Source organism: Psammomys obesus, unplaced genomic scaffold, assembly GCF_907164565.1.
Source record: "Psammomys obesus unplaced genomic scaffold, mPsaObe1.curated_primary_1811, whole genome shotgun sequence".
NCBI lineage: Eukaryota > Metazoa > Chordata > Mammalia > Rodentia > Muridae > Psammomys > Psammomys obesus.
In genome coordinates, this window is record NW_026596158.1 from 352829 (window position 1) to 372903 (window position 20075).

The 20075-nt window shown below is 53.0% G+C and overlaps 2 protein-coding genes across 2 annotated transcripts in view; one reads left to right on the top strand and one right to left on the bottom strand.

The window, feature by feature from the left end:
- Window positions 1-2566, bottom strand: part of Sptbn4 (spectrin beta, non-erythrocytic 4) — a 90380-nt gene extending 87814 nt beyond the window's left edge. Inside the window, exon 1 of the mRNA XM_055595000.1 lies at window positions 2523-2566. The gene's annotated coding sequence lies outside the window, so the exon portion shown is untranslated. The remainder of the gene's footprint in view (window positions 1-2522) is intronic.
- A 1121-nt stretch (window positions 2567-3687) lies between these two features.
- Blvrb (biliverdin reductase B) lies at window positions 3688-16873 on the top strand. Its single transcript, XM_055594936.1, has 5 exons — window positions 3688-3876; window positions 11431-11595; window positions 11738-11827; window positions 14125-14253; window positions 16623-16873. Exons 1-5 carry the CDS (start codon window positions 3798-3800, stop codon window positions 16778-16780), a joined length of 621 nt encoding a protein of 206 aa, XP_055450911.1. The 5' UTR covers window positions 3688-3797; the 3' UTR covers window positions 16781-16873.
- Window positions 16874-20075: the final 3202 nt, after the last annotated feature.

A 20075-nucleotide genomic window follows, 5' to 3' on the forward strand; every position in this document is an offset into this window, starting at 1 on the left:
ATAGATAGATAGATAGATAGATAGATAGATAGATAGATAGATAGATAGATAGGGTGAAGAATGATAGAGGAAGACACCCAGATATTGGGTGACCTGTGCATGGGCACTTGTACACAGACATACACGGATGGACACACACACACACACACACAATGGCCCTGGTGGACAATGTCTTTATTCCCAGCACAGCGCTTGGGTGATAGAGGCAGAAAGATGATGTCAAGACACACAGTAAGTTCAAGACCCACCTGGGCCACAGAGACTCTGTTTCGTTTCTTTCTCTCTCTCTCTCTCTCTCTTTCTTTCTTTTTTTATTTTCCCACAAGACAGGGTTTCTCTGCGTAGCCCTGGCTGTCCTGAAACTCACTCTATAGACCAGGCTGGCCTCAAACTCACAGAGATCCGCTTGCCTCTGCCTCCCGAGCGTTGTTTAAAAGATAAAAAAAAAAAAAAAAAAAAAATAGGGCTAGAAAGATGGCTCAGTGGTTAAGAACACTTATTCACTTATTGCTTTTGCAGAGGACCGAGGCTCGGTTCCCAACACCCACACGGTGGCTCACAACTGTCTGTTATTTCCATTCCAAGCGATCTGGCCTCTGCAAGCTCCTGGACACACATGGTCCACATGAACTCAAGGAAGCAGATACACGTAACGTAAACAAAATAAGTAACAGATGATGAAATACTGTTATCAGATGATGACTAAATCATTAGTAACAATCCACTCTAGTAGCAGCCTTCAGCCTGGCCGCTTCAGAGAGCACTGAGGACGCCACGCACGCACCCGCACCACCACAAACCGCACGGGAGGACACACACCTCACAGAACTCCAGAGCACAGCAGTAATGGCAAGAGGGACGTGTCTGGGCCCTTGCCTTGCTCAATTCCTTAATGGTCGGTTAGCATCAGCCCACTTTACAGAGAACACTGAGGCAGGGGGGAATTCATTCACTGGTCTGAGGCGAGCCGCTAAGTCAGCAGCTGGAAATCAAACTGAGCCTCACGTCCTCAGACATTCACCCCGAGACGCACGCTCTGCTGTGTGATTTTGCCTACGTTCCTGGTGAAGAAAGGTCTGGGGTGCCGGGGGATAGGGCCTTCCCTTTGGCCCTGGCTTCTGACATATGCCTTGGCTTGACCAGCAGGGCTGAGTGGGCAGCACTGCCTGGCCAATCCTGAGCCTTGGACAGGGAGGCTGCGCGGGCTTTCTGCGATGTTAGGCCCAGGGCCACAGCCAGCTCCAGCAGCCGGTGATGCCCATCACCACGACACGCCTAAAACTTGCGTGTGCCAGCTGAGGCCTGGGGAACCGAGCAATCGGGTCTAATCTAAACCACCAAACGCTTGCCTTTGCAGCTAGACCCGTCTGAGCGTCTTAAGAGGGCGAGTCGGCTGGGGCGATTTGTTACGCAGCACGCCAGCGGCGCGCTGTCGCCTCTGGACCCCTGACACATGATAAAAACCTGTTTTGCAGGGGAAGGTGACATCAAGTATGTCTCCAACACGACCGCCACACGCACAGCCCAGGCCCACTTCTGAGACCCAGACAGCGTCTAACTCGGGAGAGTTTAAGATGCTGAGAAGGTCGGAAGTCGCGGCCGAGGGTGGTGGGGTCATTCCTCTAGGCGGGCACCCTAAGACCACTGCTCTTCTTCTTTCATAGAAAGCTGAGCGTGACCACACCGCTATCTCTGAGCCCCTTTCCCGTCTCTGCTGTTGACTGGGTCATCTGTGACACTCCTAAGGGTGTGTGAAGACGAAATGAGTTGCTCCCTCAGCCAGCATGGTATCTGGTACACAGCAAGCCCTCGGTGCCTCGCTCTCCTATTCTTCTCTTCCCCTCGCAGGGTCGGGATCGCACCCAGAGCCTCACCGCCATGTGTTCCACAGGGAGACACACAGCCAGGCAGCTCTGAGTTTCCCCCCTTTCTCCTCTTAGCAAGACCGGGGCGGGGGCCGCTCAACAGTCAAGAAGAGGTGGCTTCAGCGCTTTATCCTGGCGGTGTGGAAACCCAGCATCTTCAGCTAGGATTGTCTGTGCTCTCATTTCCTCCCCTTTGAATGGGTGGTCACAACCGTTTCCCGGGGGAAGATACTCGGGCCAAAGGAGGCGCTTGGCACTGGCGAGCTCTCGCTGGGCCCAGGTTGCAGCTCAGGCCTTTCGCGGGTGGATGGGAAACGGGGTCCTAAGCGGCTCCGGCGAAGGCCGGGGGGGAGCTGAGCCGCGAGGCTTTAACCCTCCCGAAGCCGCGCCTCTCCGCCGCGGTGGTCCCGTCACCCCGCGGAGGAGGGGGCCGGGGAGGATGAGGCCTGGGATGACCGGCGCCGGGCTCAGAGCTGGGCTGGGAGGGGGTGAGGGCTTCCCTGACCGCTGCACCCCGAGCCTCCGCCCGGCTGCAGGGACCCGGGGAGGGGGGGCTCGGGCCGGCCGAGGATGCCGCGGAGGATGCAGGGGAGGATGCGGGCGGGGGTGCAGGCCGGGCGGGGAGATGCCCGGGAGGATGCAGGCCGGGCCGCTCACCTGCGCGCCGCCGCGGTCCCCGGGGCTCGCCGCGCACACCGCCCTCCGTGCGGGCATCCGTCGGGCTGCTCGGCCGGATCCGCATGCGCCGCCGCCGCCGCGCGCCCCCGGGACCCCTCCCGCGCGCCGTCCCACACTCCCACGCTGCCGCTCACACGCCGGGCCGCCGGCAACGTCACGCACTCTCTGCACACACGCCCACTCCCTCTCGCGGTGTCACTCCTCCACGCCCTCCCGGGGAAGGGGGCGTCGCTGGGGGTCGAGTCCTCTGCAGCGGTCTCCCCCCCGGAATGTGAGCCGCAGGGCCATCCCCTGTGACACGCTCGGGTACTGTGGTAAGCCCGGACACAGCCGCCAGCACAATGGAGGTCACGTGAAGGCGCCTGAGCAGGTCACCCTGGGACACACGCGGTTAAGGTCCCCGCCGCCAGCGCTGACCCGCGCAGCCGTGCACAGCCGCGCACCGTGACACACTCAGGTCCAGCCACCAGCGCACACACCGCGCTTGGCACTCACGCGCACACTCGCCGCGCGCTCCCAAGGTGTCACGGAGCGTCCGCACCCACACGTCACGAGGCTCACAGTCTCACACGCTTGAAATGTCGCCCGGGCACTAGAGGTGGCCCACGCTGCGTTGCCACACGCTCACCCATACCCCGTTATCACACCCCCATCCCGCTCTCCCTTGCAGCCTGGCTCACGCACAGCTCGCTCTCCCGCCGCACGGCGCGGGCTGACCCAGTGCCCCTCGCGGGACCACCCCGTGGACGGCGAGCCATGCCCACACAGCGCGCGCTGCAGCACGAGAAATGGAACTGGGTGTCGCCCAAAACTGTGCGGTCCCTTGCGGTCACCGGGGGTCACACAGGTGCAGGATCACACCCACACACGCGTCTCTTCCTCGTTGGGAGGAGGCTCTGCGGGAGGCTAGCGGTAGGGTCAGGGGGCGTGGGCAAAGCAGCTGGGCGGGACGCCAGGAGGCCCCGCCCCGCCCCGCCCCGCCCCGCCCCGGGGCGGTGGCGTGGCCGTTAAGCCTGCGCGCCTATCGGACGAGGCGGGCTGACTCAGCCCCGCCCACTCGCGCGCTTTCCCGCGGGAGGCGTGGTCGGCTCGGTCCCGCCCTTTGAACCCAGGACGGAGGGGGCGAGGCTGAGGGAGGAGCCTCCCGGCCCCGCCCCTCCCTCTGAGTAGGGCACAGAACGCGCCACCTTTGCAGCCACTGGGTTCCCGCGCGTCCCCGGAGTTCTCAGCCTTCCCGACCACGGGCCCCGCAGCATGGCTGTCAAGAAGATCGCGATCTTCGGTGCCACCGGAAGGACCGGGCTCACCACCCTGGCGCAGGCGGTGCAAGCAGGCAGGAGCCGGGGCGGCTGGGGGAAGTCACGAGCGCCCGGGCGGAGCTCTGGGAAGGGTCGTCCTGGGGCTGGGCGGAGAGCGCACGGGGCTGTGTGTGCCCAGGCCTGTAGGCCAACCAGTGGTCACGGGGACAGCAGTGGAGGACGCGCAGATTCGGTTCTATGTGAGTCCGAGGCGTAAGAATTAACCGTGGGAACGTGGAGGACTCCTCTGACACTTACATGCAAGCAGGGGCTCGTGTGAAAAGTGGCTGACTGTGGGTGCTGGTCCTAGTTAACACGCCTGGAAAGGGCTCTCTGAGCCAGTACCAGATGGGCGCCCAGCCGGCCCGGCCGTCTCCCTGCACGTGCTAAAATCCCGGTGACCCTCATTTGGAATGGGAACTAGTATTACTCCGCTTGACGGATAAGAAAACCGAGGCAGAGAGAATGACTTGCTGGTACATAGCTAAGCCAGGATTTGAACTCGGTTCGTGCCCTTAAAAAACCGTCCACAGGTTTATAGCTTGGTCACTGGAACAGAAACTTAATCTAAAAGGAAGAGATCGAACTACCAGAGAGTCACATCGAAGGGAGTGCAGCCGCGGGAACGGCGTTGGGCCGCCCTGGGAGAGGAAGCAGGGTCCCCCAGCACCCCCTGGCCCCTCAGTCTAGAAGTTAACTCTCGACCAGGCCTGCAAGTTCCAGATAAAGAGCCACACCCTTGCTGGCCTTGGCGATTCCTGAGGTACAGATTATCACACCTCCCCAAAAGGGCGGAAACCACCAGGAGCTCAGTCCCCGCAGATCCGGGCCCAGCCCCTGCTCTGGGTGAGGCTCTTTCTCCCCAGGGACTCAGTCAGGGCCTTTTAATTCAGGGCGAGGGAGAGAGCCCTGGGGCTCCCAGTGAAAACCAAGTTGCTGCTGACTGTAGTGTTGTGCACCTGTGACCACACACTCACACACGCACACACACACACTAGAGAGGCACAGACAGGCAACTCGGGAGGTCAAAACTGTCTTTGACTTCGCAGCAAGTTAAAGGCCATCGAGTACTGCCTTAGACCCTGTCTCAAAACAAAGCAAAAGCAAGCTGCTGAGGAATCATTTCTAGGGAGGAACAGGGAAGGGAAAGGAGAAGCTGAAAAGTGCTGTGTCACCATGAATTTGTGGATTATCGTGTTAAATACCATCACCTTAATCCCCAAAATCAAAACCACTGTTTACCAATGGCTCTCCCTGCTGGGCTCGGCCGGAACTGCACATAGGAGTTCCGGGTGGCCCGGCCTTTTCTCCCGGTGGCCTAGCAAGGCCGCTGTCAGAAACCAGGAAGAGATAAAAGACAAACAAGAGGCAGGGAAGGATCTGGGGATCTAGCTCAGAGGTGGAGCACCTGCGTGGAATCCCCCTGTGAGAAGAGGCCCCATTGCCCAAGGCCCTGTGCCCAACCAAGGAAAACCAAAGAATAAAAGACAACCTGAGTTGAATGCCCAGGAGAGAACCAAGTCAGGAAAGTTGACCTCTGACTTCCATACATGCACACAAATAAATAAAGTAATAAATAAACAGCGCAGAGGTTGCTGGCAGGGTAGGGCGCACGCCTTTACTCCCAGCACTCAGGAGGCAGAGGCAGGTGGGTCTCTAAATTTGAGGTCAGAGCTCAGCATGTTCTACAGAGTGAGATCCAGGACAGCCAGAGCTGCACAGAAACTGTGTCTCAACAAAGAAAAACCAGCAGCAACAACAACAAAACAGGCTGCCTTGGGGCACTGATGAAATGACTTAGAGTGTAGACAGTGCTTAGACAGAAGGCCCATGGATAGTTGGTGTGATGATCCTTGGCCTGCCGAACTCAGATTAAAGATTATAGTCCAGTCCTGAATTTAGCCCTGGGTTTCTCTACTCGGGAACTGTATGCTCATGGCTACTTAACCTAAACTTGCCTCAGTTTCCCTATCTTCAAAGTAGGCAAGATAATAATAGCTGCTTTGTAAAACTGTTGCAACCTGGGGGTCAGGGTGAGTTTTGGAATGTTTCAAATTGGTCACAAAGGATCAAAATGTATCAAGTTGCCGTGGGCATCGACAGAGCGTGAGCCTAGGCCCTCAGTAAGACGGTTAAAGGAGATGAGCTCGATGTAGACGTGTTGAGAAGGTAGTCCCCTACTTAAGCCTGTATGTCAACGTCTTGACAGAAGGCTTAAGCGTAAAGAAAGGCAAAGGTGTCCATCCACAAGCAGTCTCTTGGCTTCACAAGTTGACCCATGCCCTCCAAGGTGTCTGACAAGTTGTCAAAAGGCGCCGTGAAATCTCTTTCTCTTCTGGCTGGCACAGCCGAAGCCGCCTCCTCCTCCTCCTCCCGCCAGCATGAGATGTTTGGGGAAGTCGTGATTTGGGGAACTTCATAGTTTCAAGCAGTCTGATTATCATCTCCACTCCTGCCAGGGTAGTTACCACATGCCCAATGTTGGTTTGATATAGGGATTTATGTGTACTGGTTCGGCAGGGAAATTTTGTATTGGGGATTTTTTTTTTGGACACTTGAAAGAGTGTGGATAGAGGATGAGAAAAGCCTATAATCCCAGCAGTCAGAAAATGGAAGATCAGCTCCCAGCTACTTTTGGGAGCTGTGTAATACTTTGTCTCAAAAAATAAAAAAAAAGGGGGGCTGGAGAGATGGCTCAGAGGTTAAGAGCCGTCTCAGCCCTGCACATGGCTCTCCTGATTTCCGTGTAAATTGTGTGGTTTGTTTGTTCGGTTTTGAGGCAGCGTCCGGCTATGTAGTCCTGGCTAGCCTGGAACTCCCTACATAGACGATGCTGGCTTTGAACTCCTAGAGATCCACCTGCCTCGGCCTCCTGAGTGCTGGGATTAAGGTTGAGCAGCAGAAGCTGCTGTCTAGGCAACAGTTTGTTTGGTGAAGCCCCTCCTCCGGTAGCTACAGGCCATCTTGAGGGCAGGTCCATGGGGGCAGGGAACTGTGTTTGTGACCTGTGAGTGAGAGCCTTGGAAGCCCCTGGACTCCCGAGGCTCTCAGCTTCCCTAGATCAGCAGAGAGTCAAGATGGAGCAAGGAAGTGATTTAGGGACCCAGGGGGAAGGGGTCTGAGGCGGAGAGCACACAGCGTGTGCAAAGGCCGGGAGGCAGGTAACGGTGAGGTAAACTGAGGAACTGGACAGCGTACAGCAGGTGAAGGAATGGTGACTGAGAGGAGAAGCCGGAGGGGCCCAGACCGGTTGTCCCGAGCAATGTGAGTTTTACTGCAAATATAGACGGATCCGGAAGGCCCTGGGCAGTGTTGCTGCTGTCTGGACTGCGGGTTTGGAGGGAGCAGAACAGGGAGGACCCAGGCAGGGGATGAATACGAGGACTCTGGGTGAGTTCACACAGGAAAAAAAAAATCCCAAGATGGTTAAAAACATGGTATCTCATGCTCCTCATCCCAGTAGATGAGAAGGTGAGGCAGGAGGATTGCTCAAGGCCAGCCTGGGCTACAATGTGAGACCCTGTCGTAAAATAACAACAATAACAAATAATGATAGTATTTTAAAATTAAAACTGGGGTCTGAAGAGATGGCTCAGTGGTTAAAAGCCCTTGCTGCTCTTGCAGAGGACCCGTGTTCAATTCCCAGCTCCAACATCAGGCAATCTGTGACTCCAGCATCTCTGGCCTCCATGGGCCCCTGTCCTCCACTGCACAGATGCATTCACATAATTTTAAAAAAATAAGTAAATAAAAATATTTGGGTTTTTTTTTTTTTTTAATGAGTTAAAACTGGGTGATTAAAACTTGAAATCCCAGCTCTCTGGATGTGGACAGCTGGAGGCGCAGGCCCATCCCCCTCTCCGCTGCTGTGAGTAAAAGGCCAGGCTGGGTTATCTAAAGCCCTGTCTCAAAAAGGAAAAGAAGAGACAAGACACACTAACGATAGCAACAGTCCTTGATAATTTCAGGACTGGAGGTTCGATTACTTTGGTTTACTATGGCTTGGTTCTTACGCAGTTTTGGTTGTTTGTTTTGGTTTTGGTTTTTCTATATGGGATTCAAATCTAGTGGCTTACTTGTGCAAGCATTTTATGGCTGAGATGTATGCTTTTTTTTTTTTTCATGTTTATACTTTTAGTTTCCTGGGTTTTGGTTTGGTTTTGTTTGGGGGTTTTTTGTTTGTTTGTTTCAGTGTGTGTCTAATATTTCTTTTTAGGTTTTTTTTTTTTTTTTTGTATTTTTTGTTCTATGTAGTGTGTGTTTATGTGTGAGTATATGCAGGTGATGAACAGGTGACGGAGGTGTCAGATCCCTGAGGCTGAGGTTGCAGTTGTGAGCTCCCTGACTTGGGTGGAGGAACCACTGAGCCAGCTCCCTGGGATAGTTTGTTTGTCTGCTTGCTTGCTTTAAGAGCTTCTAAAACTTACGGACAATCATGGTGGCACAGAGGCAGGGTCATGAAGATCTCCGTGAGTCCAAGGCCAGCCACGTCTACAAAAAGAGTTCCAGGACAGCCAGGGCTATATAGAGACTCTGTCAGCAGCCCTCTCCCCATATATTTTTTAAATTTTATCTTACTATGTCTGGGTGTTTTGCCTGCCTGTATACACGCCTGGTGGGCGCAGAGGTCAGAATTGGGCATCAGATCCCCTGGGACTGGAGTTCCTTGACAGCTGCCACGTGTGTGGTAAGAATCGAAGCTGGCTCCTCCACAAAATCTGCTTTTAACCGCTGAGCCATCTCTTCAGACCCTAGTTTGTTGGTTTTTAAGGCAGGGTCTCACCAGTAGGCCAGACTGGTTCCGAGCTTCCGGTTGCTGTGCCACAGCTTCCCAACCTCCGAGATTAAGACTGGCTCTGGTTGCCACGCCTGGTGTGACTAGGCTTTTGTTTCTGTTTGGTTTTCAAGATAGGGTTTCTCCGTGTAGCCCTGGCTGTCCTGGAACTCGCTCTGTAGACCAGGCTGGCCTCGAACTCACGGCGTTCTGCCTGTCTCCGCCTCCCGAGTGCTATAGTTAGAGGTATGGTCCACCACCGCCTGGCTGACATCAATATGTATTTGTTTGTACTGTCAAACAGACGGTACTGCATTGTATGGGTGAATATATCAAACAGTTGGCGGTTTATAAACGCCGCTGGTATGGTGGCCGTGCTAGGCACGTGAACATTTTGGAGTGAAAACATGTTTTCGCTCCCCTTCAGCCTGTTATCTGATGCTGGGTCACGTGGGCAGGCTGTGTGCAAGCTTCTGAAAAACTGCCAGAATGTCCTCCAGAGTAGTCACCTCATCAAGTGTGGCCCTCCGGGTGCATGGGTGGGGTTCCTCCCTCCCTGCAGCATGCCGGCCCTCACACCAGGCTCTACTCCCGTCATCGTGATAGGGTTGACGTGGCATAGGTGTGTGTAGTCTGTTGGTTTGGCCGGGGGATGGCTTTGATTTTTAAGACTGGCTGCCATGTAGCTCAGGCTGGCCTTGAACTCCCTGCTCTTCAGGGTTTTGCTGTGTAGCTCTGTGGTCCTGGCTGTCCTGACACTGTGTGGCTGTGTGGCCTCCAATTTAGGACGGTCCTCTTGCTCCCGTGTGGTGGAACTACAACTCCACACTTCCTTTGTTTTTCTTTTTTTACTACATTTTATTTGTTTACTGTGTGTGTCCACTTACAGAGGTCAGAGGACCACTTTCAGGAGTCCGCTCTGTCCCTCCACCGTGTTGTCGGTCCTGGGCGTCCCAGTCAGAGCCTCAGTGACTCTACCCACTGAGCCATATTGCCGGCCCTTTTGCTTCTCCTTCCTTCCTTCCTTCCTTCCTTCCTTCCTTCCTTCTTTCTTTCTTTCTTTCTTCCTTTCTTTTGAGGTATGGTTTACTACGTAGCAAAGGTTGTCCTTGAACTCGTGATGCTTCTGCCTTTGCTGCCGGAGTGCTGGGATTACAGGCAGGCGTGTGCTACCATGCCCTTCTGCTTTCCTTTCCTCCTTTAATTTTGCATGTGGGCGGGTGGTCAGATGGGGAGGGGGAGGAGAGGGTGTTCATTTAAAAATGCCACATATGCAGATCTGATATGAAAGAGATTTATTGAGAGAAAGAGAGGGAGATGGGGGGAGGGTGCTCAGGAAACTGGGAGAAACGGAGGCAGAGAGAGCAGGAGAGCAGAGAGAGAGTAGGTGGAGTAGTTACATCTGAAGCACCTGGTGCAGGGGGAGTCGTAGGACACAGGTAATGACGTAGGACGTTGTCAGGCCTAAGGGCTGGCCAGTTGAATTGCCCACCCAACATAACATTCCTCCTTAATTAAAAAAAGAGGAGGGGGCTGGAGAGATGGCTCAGAGGTTAAGAGCACTGGCTGTTCTTCCAGAGGTCCTGAGTTCAATTCCCAGCCACCACATGGTGGCTCACAACCATGAGTTCTGATATGCAGGTGTACATGCAGGCAGAACACTGTATACATAATAAATAAATAAATCTTTAAAAATGAGGCAGTAGGGCAGGGTGGCAAGGCGGGACTGAGGACGTTGGATGCTTCTCACGTAAAGCAAGTTAAGGTCTATGAATGTAGGCTCATTGGAAGCAGCTCTTGGTTGCCATGTAAGGGGTGAGAGAGAGAGGAAAACAGTAAGGGTTCCAAAATGTCCAGATCCCGTGGTGAGGAGGGGAAGCCCCTGCCCTGGAATGTTCAGGGTAGAGGGTGGAGTTGCCAGCCATGCCCAGCAGCAGACAGGGACTGAGGAATGCTGGGAGAGCCTGGAGCTGTCGGTCCGGGGCCTGAAGCACACCATTCCGGCCTTTTGTTGATAATGAATGGATATTGGGCAAGGATATCAATCCTGTTTGGCTATTTCCTGCTGACACTGGGCAGCGACAGGGGGGTCAAAAGGCTGAAATGTTGGCTGTTGTACTTACTGTCCAGGATGTGAGAACATTCGTGGCCGGGAGTGAAAGCGCAGGTCCGGCTTGGCGCAGTCTGGGAGGTTAGACCGGAGCACTGCAGGTAGCTGCTTTGTCGCTGTCCAAATGTGGGAAGGACCTGGGTCTGGCAGGGTACTGGACCGCAGATGTGGGCAAAAGACAAAGTAAAGCAGATGAGGGAGAAAATTCATTTCAGGTGTTCATTTGAAACCTTGGGAGAGCGAGCAGAGAGGGAAGATTTGGGGGCAAAGAAAAGAAGCGTGAACGTAGGGAAACTCCATTTACCCGATCACTGACGGTAATTAAAAAGGTTTTGCTCGGATCTGTCCTCTAAGGGATTCTGAGGCCTAGTTTGGTTGCAGAGGCACGTAAACTTAGAAGCCCTTCAAGGGGGCTGCAGGGGTAGAAATCTGCAAGTCTCCAGAAGGCATCGCAGAGGAGTGCCTGGAGGGATGGGCGGATGGCCTATTCCCGTTGGTCAGGTTGGAGTCAGTGACCGGCTGCTGGAACAGACTACCAATGTACTGAGCCAAGCCTTGCTCTTGGGGCGCCCTGACAGAGCAAGGGAATGAAGAAGCGGGGGGGGGCGGGGGGTCTAAGGGCTCACAGCACCCTGTAGGATCCTGTGCGCTCACCCACCAGCTCGCCGACCTCTGATCTGCCTTTCTGCTCCTCTTTGTCCTCAGGTTACGAGGTGACGGTGCTGGTTCGAGACCCCGGCAAGCTGCCGTCAGAGGGGCCCCAGCCAGCCCACGTGGTGGTGGGAGACGTTCGGCAGATGGCCGATGTGGACAAGACCGTGGCTGGGCAGGACGCCATCGTCGTGCTGCTGGGCACTGGCAACGACCTCAGTACTGAGCCCCCGCTTTGCCCTCGGCCCCTCCCCGCACCTCGGCCTCCAGCACCACCCCCGCCCCCGGCCCCGCCCCTGCCACCCCTGCCACCGCCTCCGCCACCGCCTGCCAGTGACAGCCACTCTCTGTCCCCTCTAAGGTCCCACTACAGTAATGTCCGAGGGCGCCCGGAACATTGTGGCAGCCATGAAGGCGCACGGAGTGGACAAGGTCGTGGCCTGCACCTCGGGTGGGTGGTGGGGTCACGGAAGTGGGGCTGGCTGGGAAGGGGGTGAGTACTAAACACGTAACCCCCAGTCCTCTGGAATGTGGTGCTAAAGCTATCCCAAATCACCACACATGGATGGAGCGAGCACCAACCGTGAGCCTAGCCGGGAGTCCTGGACTCTGCACCCACGCGAGTCACCGCAGGGCAGTGCTGCGGAGGCAGAGGCAGGCGAGCTGTGGGGTTGAGGCCAGCCTAGTCTACAGTGAGTTCCAGGACAGCCAGGGACAAAACAGAGAAACCCTGTCTCAAAAAGGAAAAAAAAAAAGAGTAAGGTGAGAAACAGATCCACGGCGGAACTGACATCCCTGATAAGCAGAGCTAGGGTAGAAAAGGCACGGCACAGCCCACGATGGTGGCGGTCGCCGATAGTCCCAGCACTCGGGGAGGCAGACGCAGGTGGATCTCTCCGAGGTTGAGGCCAGCCTGGTCTACAGAGTGAGTCCAGGACAGCCAAGGCTAAACGGGGAAACCCTGTCTCAAAAAAAAGAAAAGAAAAGGCATTGCAGAGATATCATGGACAAGAGCCCCTGGAGCCCCTGCCTAGAAGTCCCCAGTGAGGGGCTGCACTGTCAGCATGTACTCGGTCCTAGGTTCCATTCTCAGGACTGACATAATCCTCAGGAATACAGAAGGGAATAACAATAGCAACTAAGATTTATTTTATTCTTTTTATGTATATGAGTGTTCTCTCTGCAGCCAGAAGGGGGCAACAGATCCCAGTATAGACGGTTGTGAGCCACCGTGTGGTTGCCGGGAATTGAACTCAGGACCTCTGGAAGAGCAGACAGTGCTCTTAACCACTGAGCCATCTCTCCAGCCCCAACAGTAGCAATTAATGCTAAAAGAATTTTTATTGAGCCCTTACTGAGTTTCAGGTGCTTAGGAACGAAAGCTCTTTAATCCCCCAATACTGCTCGAAGTGTGCGAGAAGCAGAGCAGATGTTTGTGAGACACCAGCTGTTATGTCCCTTGGTTTGTTCAAGACCACAGCACAGAGAGGCCGGTTGGTGACTCTCAGGACGCTGATGGAGCTAGTCGGCTAAGGGTTGGGATGTGCCAAGCTGTCTCGGCACCTGCTGGCTTCACTGCTAGTCTCCCTGGGAAGGGAGGAGGCAGGAGGAGGGCTTCATGGTTCTGGCAGCTCAGAGAACACGAGAAGTTCATTAACGCTGTTTCTCTCTCGTTTACAAAGAAAAATGGCCCCAAATCTGTGATTTTAGAATGGTTTGGTTGTTTTGGTTTTTGTTTTTAGAGTTATTTATTATATATACAGTATTCTGCCTCCATGTATGCCTGCATGCCGAAGAGGGCACCAGATCTCACTACAGATGGTTGTGAGCCACCAGGTGGTTGCTGGAAATTGAACTCGGGACCTTTGGAAGAAGAGCCAGTGCTCTTAACCTCTGAGCCATCTCTCCAGCCCAGTTTGGTTGTTTTTGTTTTGATCCTCTTTTTTATTTTGTGTTTATTTTTTATAATTTTCTTTAAATGTGCATTGGTGTTTTGTCTGCATGTCTGTCTGTCTGTGTGACTGTCAGATCTTGCAGTTACAGACAGTGTGAGCTGCCATGTGTGTGTGCTGAGAATTGGACCCGGGTCCCCTAGAAGAGCAGTCAGAACTCTTAACCACTGAGCCATCTCTCCAGCCCTGCATTTATTTATTTTATTTAACTTTACTTATTTTTATGTGTATGAGTGCTTTGCCTGCATGTTAGTCTGGTACTATTTGTGCCTGGGGCCCACTGTGGCCAGAAGACCCCTCGGAGCTGGAGTCACAGGCAGCTGTGAGCCACCATGTGGGTGCTGGGCGTCGAATGCAGAGCCTCTGCAAAAGCCGGGCATGCCCTTCAGTGCTGGTTGGACACACCGGCACCGGGATCCACGATCCTTACTGCTGAGCCGGCGCAGCGGCTCAGCCAGCAAAAGGCTCGCTGTGCAGTCGTAAGGACTGAATTCATGCCCTGAGTGCCCACATAAAAAGCCACGTGTCCTTTTACTCCTGTAATCCTAGCTGTAGGGAGGTAGGAGCAGGAAGAGCCCGGGGCGTGCTGGTCAGCAGTCTAGCCAAATTTCTTGATTAGGAGTTTCGGGGGACTGCATATGGGGGCCAGGCGACAACTTGGTGGGGTCAGCGCTCCTTCTCCGCCATATGGCCTCTTACCACATGCCCGGGTAAGGCTTGCTGCCCTGCGCTCTGGCAGCTGCGAGGCAAAGGTAAGCCACCCAGGCTCACCCTGCGCTGTGTCTGCCCCCTTTAGCCTTCCTACTGTGGGACCCGGCCAAGGTGCCCCCTCGCCTGCAGGACGTGACGGATGACCACATCCGGATGCACAAGGTGCTGCAGGAGTCAGGCCTGAAGTACGTGGCCGTGATGCCCCCGCACATAGGTGAGTGGGTTGGGGACCCTGTCGCAGTGTTACCAGCCTGTCCTCTACCGGAGAGCCCGGCCTGGCCATTCCTGGCTCCTCTAAAACTGCCAACACTGGGTTCACAGCCAGGTGCACTCCCAGGCCTGAGTTCAATTCCCGAGAGCCCACATGGTGGAAGAAGAGAACGGCCTCCTAAGAGTTGCCCTTTGGCCCCCACATATGAGCTCTGGCATGTGACGCCCTCCTCAACAAGTAGATAAAAATGTAATTGAAAAAAAAAATGTTTTCAAAAGGAGAAGGCAAGTATGTGATGCTCACCCATAATTCCAGAATTTGGGAGCTCACAGGAGGATCACTAGTCCTGGCCTAGCTAGCCTCAGTTTTGAGTCTATGCTTCAAAAATCCAAAACAGAACGAAAGAAAAGTAGTAAATAATTTTCTCTTCTTCCTTGCCTTATTTCATCTTGTGCTTTATGTCGCCCAGTCTGACCTTGAAGGTATGGTTTGGATGACCTTGAACTTCTGATCCCCCAGTCTCCGCCTCCCAAATGCTAAAATTACAAATTTTCAGCACCACACCTGGTTTGGGATTTTTTGCTTGGTTGGTTGGTTGGTTGGGTTGGTTTTTATCGTTTTCATATGTGTGTGGTATTTGTCGTGTGTTTTGTCTGTATGTGCGGTACCTGAGGAGGCCAGAAGAGGGTTTGGACCCGGACCCCCCCCCCCAACTAGTTTCAGGCTACGCACCACTATGTGGGCGCTAGGAATGGAACCTGTGTCCTCTGGAGGAGCAGCCAGTGCTCTTAACCTCTGAGCCGTCTCTCCAGCCATATGCCTGATTTGGTTGGTCTACTGTTCTGCTGTCTCTCTGTAACAAGTCACCTGGAATGCGGATGTTAAAAATGACCATTTTTTTTCTTTTTTTAAGATTTATTTTTAACTGGGAAATGGTGATACACACCTTTAATCCCAGCACTTGGGAGGCAGAGGCAGGGGGATCACTGCAAGTTCAAGGTCTGCAGCCTGGAAGCCAGGGATACACAGAGAAGCCCTGTCTCAAAAAAACAACAACAAAAATATTTTTATTATTTTTTTATAGGGTCTTATTTAGGCCAAGCTTTTAAATGTTTTGTTGTGGTTGTTTTTGTTGTCTTGAGACAGGGCCTCTCTGCATAGCCCTGGCTGTCCTAGAACTCCCTGTGTAGACCAGGCTGGCCTCAAACCCCCAGAGACGTGCCTGCCTCTTCACCAGAGTTCTCGAAAAGCAGACGTTAGTAACAACCGAGCCATCTCTCCAGCCAGCGCTGTTACTTTAAATGTGTGTATGTGAGTGGGTATGTGAGCCCACAGAAGCCAGAAGTATTGGGTGCCTAGAGCGGTGGTTCTCCAATCTCCCTAACGCTGTGCCCCTTTAACACAGTTCCTCCTGTTGTGGTACCCCCCCAACTATAAAAATTGTTTTTTGTTGCTACTTCACAACTACAGTTTTTCCACGGTTATGAATTGTAATGGAAATGACTCTGGAGATAAAGGTTTGTCAGGCGGGTCGAGACCCACAGGTTGGGAACCATTGCCCTAGAGTTACAGGCAGTCGTAAGATGGCTGACGTGAGTGCTGGGAACCAAACTCAGTCCTTCTGAACCCGCAGTAAGTGCTCTTTAGCACTGAGCCATCTGGCCAGCCCCAAAATCACCATTGTGTCATTGTTTCCTGATAATGGAAGTCAAGGTGGCCTTTGCATGAGGGTTTCTTTCTTTTTTTTTTTTTTTTAAAAAAAAAAAAGCTTTTTTTATTTGTGTATATAAGCACTCTATTTGCATGTATGCCTGCATGACAGACAAGAGCCTCATCGGACAGAAGAGGGCCCCAGATCCCAGTATAGATGGTTGAGAGCCACCACGGGCTCCTGGGAATTGAACTCAGGACCTCTGGAGGATCAGCCTGTGTTCTTAACCGCTGAGCGATCACTCCAGCCCTATGTGGGTTTCCTGACATGTGCATTCAGAAGGTGGCGGGGACTGTAGTGACAGACCTGAAGAGAGATTCGGTTAGTGTGCTAGGACACCTGCGTGGGAGGTCCCCCTGTGTGACCAGCACTTTCTCACCCTCCTGCAGCCGGGCTCCCAGGAAAAAAACCTCAGGAGATGCCAGACAAGGGGGTACACACCAGTCATCCCAGACCATGTGTCTGAGGCCAGCCTGGGCTACACAGCAAGTCTCAGTCTCCAAAAAATTAAAAATAAGAAAAATTATGTGGTGAACTATGTAGAAAGCTTCCCCCCCACCCCAGACACACACCTCATATACAAAACTTTAAAGTTTAGAAGAAGAAAACCGGAAACGGAAAGGATGGCAGGTTCACTCTTTGCGGTGTCTTTCTCTCCCAGGGGACCAGCCACTAACCGGGGCGTACACGGTGACCCTGGATGGACGAGGGCCCTCGAGGGTCATATCCAAGCATGACCTGGGCCACTTCATGCTCCGCTGCCTCACCACCGATGAGTATGACGGGCACAGCACCTACCCCTCCCACCAGTATGACTAGGACCCTGGCCCTGCTAGGGGTGGCACCCGAGAAATAACACACACAGAAGCATCAATAAATTTCTAGCCAAGAGCTTCGTATTCAGGAGCCCGACTCCCTTTTCCTCTCTGTTGTCTATGAGGGGTTTTTGTTTTTTGTGTCTTTTTCAGGGTCGTCGTATATGTGCTGAGTGAACTCTACCACCCAGCCACAATTTCAGTCCTCTTAACTGGTGGGTTTTAGACAGGTGCTCTACTGCTGAGCACGGCCCAGCCTTTAGAATGGTGTTTAAAGTCCTTGTTTTCTTTAGGGGTGGGAGTGGCCTGCTGTGAGGTGGAAGTCAGAAGACAATGTGAAGGATTCAGTTCTTTCACCGTTCACATTCCGGGAACTGAACTTAGGTCATTAACAGCAAGCACCTTTGACGCCTGAGCCCTCTCGGCCGCCCTCTTAAATTTTACTCAGGGTCCAGGGTGGATAGTCTGTGTGGGTCAGGGAGAAAAAGCCCAGGCAGCAACTAAAGTGACGTTTGGGCTTTACAGGGGGCATTGGAGAATTGCCAGGTTAGGCTGGAGAAGGGAAGAACTGCCCACACTGGCAGGCCCGGTGGCACAGGCCTGGAACCCCAGCTCCTCGGATGCTGAAACAGGCAGGTGGAAAGCTGGAAGGAATCTGAGCTATAGCGTGAGGTGAGGGCCAGGCTCCGGAATGTAGTGAGATGCAGTCTCTAAGAAAATCAGAAAGGGGGAGCGGCAGAGATGTCTCAGCCTTTAAGAGCACCAGCTGTGCTTCTGAAGGGCCTGGGTCTGATTCCTAGAACCCACAGAGTGGCTCACAACTGTCTGCCGCTTCAGTTCCAGGGAGTACAGCATCCGCTTTGTGCTGCGGACAGGCAAGTGGTGCACAGATATAAATATGGGAAAACACTGAGACTCATGAAATTGTTTAAAAAAAATTAAAATTTAATTGAAGGGACTAGAGAGATAACTCAGTGGTTAAGGGCACTGTCTACTATTCCAGAAACCCAGGTTCAAATACTAACACCTACATGGCAGCTCACAACTGTCTTTGACTCCATACATGCACGCAAAATAAAAAAAAGGTAAATAAAATTTACTGAAAGAAAAGAGAAGCTGGGTGTTATGGCATATGCCTTTAATCCCAGTTCTTAGGAGGCAGAAGTGGCCACACCTCTCTGAGTTCAAGGCCAGCCTGATCTACATAGTGAGTTCCAGGACAGCCAGGGCTACATAGCAAGATCCTGCAATAATAAAAAAAATAAAAAACAGAAGAAGAGAAGGGAATATAGCTCTGTGGTAGAGTGCTTGCCTATCACATCCAAAACCCTGGATTCAAGGATTCAATCCCTGGTACTAGGGGGGAAAAATATATTTGCCCTGTCTTAATGGCTAATGATGTCTCTCCTTGGGAATTAATGCCTTCTTCTTCTGTTCCCCTGGATACTTTTCTCATGCCTGAGAGAGCCACTCCCATCTCCCTTCTCCTCCCATCTGCCCACCTATTCCCCCCTCTCTGCACCCAGAGGAGAATCCTCTTTGCACACAGTGAATGCCAGGAAGACTGCAGACAGGGTCCAACCCAGGAGGCTTGGTCTGAACTGCCACAAACCCCACAGACTTGACAAAGCTACTTCTCAATCCTCAGTGAAAACTTGGCCTACTGAGCTGGAGTTTTTTCTCTTCTTGCTTTCAGAAAACAGCTGCAGGGCTTTTGTTGTTGTTTTTTTTTTTGGGGGGGGGGAGTGGATAGTTTTGTTTTGTTTTGGAAACAGGGTTTCTCTGTGCAGCCCTTGGCTGTCCTGGAACTCACTCTGTAGACCAGGCTATCCTTGAACTCACCCAGATCCACCTGAACTCTGCCTCACAAGTGCAGATTAAAGGCGTGTGCTGCCACACCCAGGGTAGGTGAGATTTCAGTTTTCTTTTCTATTTGTTTTTCTATTTGTTGTGTGTGCCTACACTCTGGTGCATATATGCATGTACCAGGCAGAGCCTGTCACTTCTCCACTTTCAGTGTGTGGGTGCCAGGGACTGCCAGGGGCTGTTCGGAACTTTCCCCACTGAGCCATCTTGCTGGCCCACACCTGTGGTTTGGCTTTGTTTCTGCTATCTCAGTTTCTCTTTCTCGACATTGCCTCAGTGTTTAACAGATTTTCACTGGTACCTGCTCGGCACCCAGCACTCAAAGGATACTACAGACCAAGCAGAGAGAACCTTGGGACTTGTCCTCAGGGATGCCAGTCCAGGTGGCAGCAAGGAGGAGGGTTTGAGTAGGGAGGTAAGAGGCAACTAAGTGTAGGTTAGAAGGGCATCTAACTCTGGCCTCTGTGGGCGCTGCATGCGTGCGGAACACTCAGACACAAAATTAAATAACAATGGCAACAGAAAAGATCCAGGCCGGGTATGGCATCCCACAGCGCTTGAGAGATGGACATGGAGGATGGGCGTTCACGATGGCCTGCGTGTGCATGGAGATCCCATTAGGAAAGGTGCTTGCCGCCAAGCCTGACAGCCTGAGCCGGATCCCTTGCTTCCCTCGAGTTGTCATCTTACCCTAACAGGCACCTCATAGTACATATGGACCCAAAACAAATTAAGTGGTGTTTTTCAAATAAATAGGAAGTTTCTGGCCGACCTGAGCCACACGAGGCCTTTGACTCAAAAGCAAAAACAAAGGGCTGGAGAGATGGCTCTACGGTTAAGAGCACTGTGGCCCTGGTTTGGTTCTCAGGACCTACATGGTGGCTCACACCTTTCAGTAACTCTAATCCCAGGGGATCTGATGCCTACTGGCTTCTGCAGGCACCAAGCATGTACATGGTACATACACACAGGCAAAACACTCACACACATACAACATTAAAAAGAAAGAAAAGCAAAGCCGACCAAGTAGTGGCGACTCACGCCTTTAATCCCAGCACTTAGGGGCCAGAGGCAGGTGGATCTCTGTGACTTTGAAGCCAGCCTGGTCTACAGAGGGAGTTCTAAGACAGCCAGGGCTACACAGAGAAACCCTGCGGGGGGGGGGGGGGGGGGGGAAGAAAAGAGGGGAGCAACAACAACCAAAATCCAGAAGAGTCCAAGTCTGGCTGTCTCACTGCTGAGCGTTTACTGTGGACTTGCCTTGTATTGGACCCTTGAGATAAGGTAAGGAAAAACAAGTCCCGTGTTTACTTCTTAGAAGGTATTGGAGCCATTTTAGAAAAACTGAAAGCAAGCTAAACAAGGTGGTGCCTAAATCCTAGCACTAGAAGACTGAAGCAGAAGGAGACAGAGTCCGGGACAGCTTAGACCAC

Coding starts and splice junctions, on each gene's coding strand:
- Blvrb (XM_055594936.1), top strand. CDS start 3,798: ATGGCTGTCAAGAAGATCGCGATCTTCGGTGCCACCGGAAGGACCGGG. Junction 11,828..14,124: donor GGTCGTGGCCTGCACCTCGG/GTGGGTGGTGGG, acceptor TGCCCCCTTTAG/CCTTCCTACTGTGGGACCCG. Junction 14,254..16,622: donor CGTGATGCCCCCGCACATAG/GTGAGTGGGTTG, acceptor TTTCTCTCCCAG/GGGACCAGCCACTAACCGGG.